Source organism: Oncorhynchus gorbuscha, linkage group LG15 (genome assembly GCF_021184085.1).
Source record: "Oncorhynchus gorbuscha isolate QuinsamMale2020 ecotype Even-year linkage group LG15, OgorEven_v1.0, whole genome shotgun sequence".
NCBI classification, from domain to species: Eukaryota; Metazoa; Chordata; class Actinopteri; order Salmoniformes; family Salmonidae; genus Oncorhynchus; species Oncorhynchus gorbuscha.
This window is the reverse complement of record NC_060187.1, coordinates 28,324,140-28,328,275: the sequence shown is the minus strand read 5'-3', so window position 1 is coordinate 28,328,275 and position 4,136 is coordinate 28,324,140. Positions and strand designations below refer to the sequence as shown.

Below are 4,136 nucleotides of genomic sequence, written 5' to 3'. Positions count from 1 at the left end.
TGATTTTAAAATTCAACCCCTACAAAAATCTCCATGAATTATAATTCACATTTTCTTTTTCTGCAGGATTATTTTAAAATACTACATTTAATAGTCCTGAGGGGTTAGTCGGCTAACTTTCCTAAATATTCTGAAATAACCTTTTACTGTTTTAGAAAGATGAGCTTGAAGTTGGCATGGTCTAATTGACTCAATAAGAAAGCTGGGTCCAGGAAACCAGCTCATAATCGTTGAAAGAATGTTGTTGGAATTCACGAGTTCAATGAAAGGAATGAACTTTCTACCTTTTGAATCTCACTCAGATGACAGTGGGAAAATACATTTAAAACATCGTTTCAATTCCAGGCCCTATGGACATAAGAGGACAAGAGACAGTGTACCTGTAAATTGGATAGAATGCCACTGTGTAATTTATCAGACAGATTTTCTTGTCTTGGGTTGTGAATGTTATTGATCTGTCACAGGCATCTGTGTGTTTCTCTGTAGGTGTAAAGAGGAAGCAGATATGGTGGTTCTTCTTCCTCCTGACCTGTATGCAGACATCATCAGTGACACTTAGTAGACTACAAACTACCTACAGGTGAGAAAGTTGCTTTACTTTACAGCTCCAATAGTCACCACTGAGCAGAACCGTTGATCAGTCAATAAGGCATTGATGACGTCTGGGTCTGTTCTCTCTTCTATGAGCAGCTGGTGAACACGGGAAGAACGGCAAGCTGGTACGTCTGTCATCGCCATGGCAATCACTCAGATGACGGAGGCTTGTAGAATCTGTCTGGACAACCTGCAATCGGATGGACTATTTCTGTTATTGTTTAGGCTGGGATTCAATCTGAGCACTCTAGTCGACAATGCAGCCTTAAGGTAATTGTGTTCAGAGATGGCATTAAAGATAAATGCTGCAGTTGTCGGCAATTACCTTTCAATTTGAAATGACTTAAATGTTAAGGACGCTATAGCGCGGTTTTGGATTGAATCTCTTGTATTGATGTCCGTCCAGGGTTATGGAGGGCATTATACGACACCATACCATTGGTTGAGGTTCCACTGTATCTTTACAAGTGTCTACGTTGGAAATTGCTACAACAATTCACTGTATCCAGCTACTTCTGTGTCTCATGACACTCTATTCCCTGTGTAATAAACTAAGTGACAGAGGTTTAGCCACATAGGGCTCAGTCAAATGTAGTGCACTACACAGGGAATAGTATGCCTGCCATATGAGACTTGTCTTTTTTTATATTCCCAGTGAATTTCCCATAAGTATTAAAGAGATGTAACATTTAGCCTCCAGCTCTGCTAGTTGTGATCTGGTGATTCATAAACTCAAAGCAGTGGTCTACTGTATAGGTCAGTTTATTGTGTTTGACAAATTCTCAGTAAAGTGCAAATCAGAACACCATGCAGTGCATGTAACACAGACTGAGGGAGAGGTACATGTGACAGTGACAACACACCTTAACCCTTACAATGGTAGAGTGGATGTGTGTAAATATCTTCCCCTTGTATGAGCAGAGAACAGGGGTGTTGCTGTGGGTAATTGCATGAGTCTTGCAGCATGGAGCAGAGTTTCTCCCTGGCCCTGTAGTGGTTACAGTCTTTATTTAACTAGGCAAGTCGGTTAAGAACAAATTCTTATTTTAAAATGACAGCCTACCCCGAATGACGCTGGGCCAATTGTGCACCGCCCTATGGGACTCCCGATCACGGCCAGTTGTGGGATACAGCCCGGGATCAAACCAGGCTCTGTAGTAACATCACTCTATAGCAGTGTTTCCCCTATTGGATGCGCGTTTAGTTTTGCCTTCGCACTACACAGCTGATTCAGATGTTTAGCGCTAGGGCAAAACTAAATGTGCTCCCTTTTGGGTCCCCAGGACAGAGTTTGGGAAACACTGCTCTATCTAATATAGATAGGTCTGGGTTCCGTATTGAATGTATAGTCTCATACAGAGAGAACAGGCTGCACTCACTGCTACCTAGGATAGAAGAGAGGTTTAGTATCTTTTCTCTGTGGCTCAAAACACACTAACAGATCACCTTCATGGTACCAGAACACAACACAAACTAGCATGAATCAGATCAGCCAGAGCACAGTCCTCACTGGCTCAAACAGGACAGACAGGAGTTGAAGACTGTAAACCACCAGGCAAATAGTAAAGGGACATTTGTTCCATTTTATAAACTGGGTGGTTCGAGCCCTGAATACTGATTGGCTGATATATCAGACCGTATATCACGGGTATGATAACATGTATTTTTACTAGCAAAAAGGCGCCTCGGTGTTTGTGGTATATGGCCAATATACCACAGCTAAGGGCTGTATCCAGGCACTCCGCTCTGCAGAACAGTCCTTTGGCCATATACCACATCTCATGTGTATTGCTTAAATAAAGACCAGATAGCTATATATATGCAATAATTTCATACAACTTCTAATCAGTCAGTGGTCTCGCATATCTATTATCTCTCTTGCTCTACCTATAGTTATATTAGTCAGATCTCACTCAAATCTCTTTATTTATCCATTATCTTACCAGGTAAGTTGACTTAGAACACGTTCTCATTTGCAGCAACAACCTGGGGAATAGTTACAGGGGAGAGGGGGATGAATGAGCCAATTGTAAGCTGGGGATGATTAGGTGACCGTGATGGTTTAAGGGCCAGATTAGGAATTTAACCAGGACACCGGGGTTAACACCCCTACTCTTACGATAAGTGCCATGGGATCTTTAATGACCTCAGAGTCAGGACACCCATTTAACGTCCCATCCGAACATTGGCACCCTACACAGGGTAGTGTGCCCAATTGGGATATTTATTTTTTTAGACCAGAGGAAAGAGTGCCTACTACTGGCCCTACAACACCACTTCCAGCAGCATCTGGTCTCCCATCCAGGGACTGACCAGGATCAACACTGCTTAGCTTCAGAAGCAAGCCAGCAGTGGTATGCAGGGTAGTATGCTGCTGACTGATTATTGACAAACTACAGTATGTCTTCTCCTCCTGACCAATGGCAAGCTCCGGTCTGTCACTCCTTTACACACACACGTATGGTTTCCATTCTGTTTCTACAAACAAAACATTGCCACCAAGCTAGAAGCAACATTTGTGTTTTTAAGGCACCTAGAGAAAGGTTCCGTGCCGTAGAGTCCTCGGAGGCTCGCTACAGACACACTTCCCTCCCTCCGTCCGATAGCCACGTTAGCATCAATGCCAACTAATCCACCGAACAATATTGCCAGTCAGCTAGCCTCCTCTCTACGACCTCATCACCTAAAATCTCTTCAAACATCAGCAGTGCTTCAATAATCAGTAACCACACACAGCCTTTAAAACAATCTCTAAAAATAAATAACATTCATCTACTCAAAATGATAGAAATATATGATATGGGTAACAATCTGTGTCATTATAAAAACCATTTAAAATAAAACTTTTAATGTGTAACCTAACATAGTAGGCATAAGAAAAACGTCTTAGCGGAGTTCACACAACCGGTTTTCAGCGGAAAAGAAAGCTAAGTTGAATTAACTGTATCTCTGAAAACCGGATGCATAAAATTGTTTGCAATTCTGTTATGGTGATGGCTATTCCACAGCTGATTGGAGGTTCAGAGTAATGTGGGAGGAGCTGCCCATCTTTATACAGTCTATGGGATAAAGTAGATTTGACCTAATGTGACCCTGCCCCAGCAAGTTTGATCTCTAACCCCTAACCTTTCCCATGCCCAGCCTAAACCTATAAACTTAGGGAGGTAACAACACACAACTGACCCTAGATATGTGGTTAGGCGGACAGTGCTCTACTAAACTTAGGCCAGGATCACACCGATATCAAACTGTCTAACTACAAGGCTCAGGGCAGGGTTCTGTTTTAGAGGTTATGCAAGTAGGACCTGGAGTTTTCCTGACTTCACGTTATCCAGCGGAGTTAACCTTCTCTAGCGGGCCAGTGTGGTGATGAGACTGGCACACATCTCAAAGAAGTCCATGGTGTGGCTGCCCTGGCGCGGGGTGGATGTGATGAGGGCAGCGCTGGAGCACAGCGACACAGGCAGGGACGAGCTGAGCTGGGGGAGATCCACAGCAGGTAAGGCTGAGTCCACACTGAGTCTGGGTCTATGGAGCCCTGC

The 4,136-nt window shown here is 43.4% G+C and overlaps 1 protein-coding gene across 2 annotated transcripts in view; it reads right to left on the bottom strand.

Moving 5' to 3' along the window:
• Positions 1-3,425: 3,425 nt before the first annotated feature.
• Positions 3,426-4,136, bottom strand: part of LOC123996857 (5'-AMP-activated protein kinase catalytic subunit alpha-2-like) — a 21,046-nt gene continuing 20,335 nt past the window's right edge. For both annotated transcript variants that reach the window (XM_046300637.1, XM_046300638.1), the window contains exon 11: positions 3,426-4,136. This exon is cut by the window's right edge and continues 65 nt beyond it. In XM_046300637.1, the coding sequence (XP_046156593.1) occupies positions 3,945-4,136 (192 nt within the window). In that variant the 3' untranslated portion in view covers positions 3,426-3,944.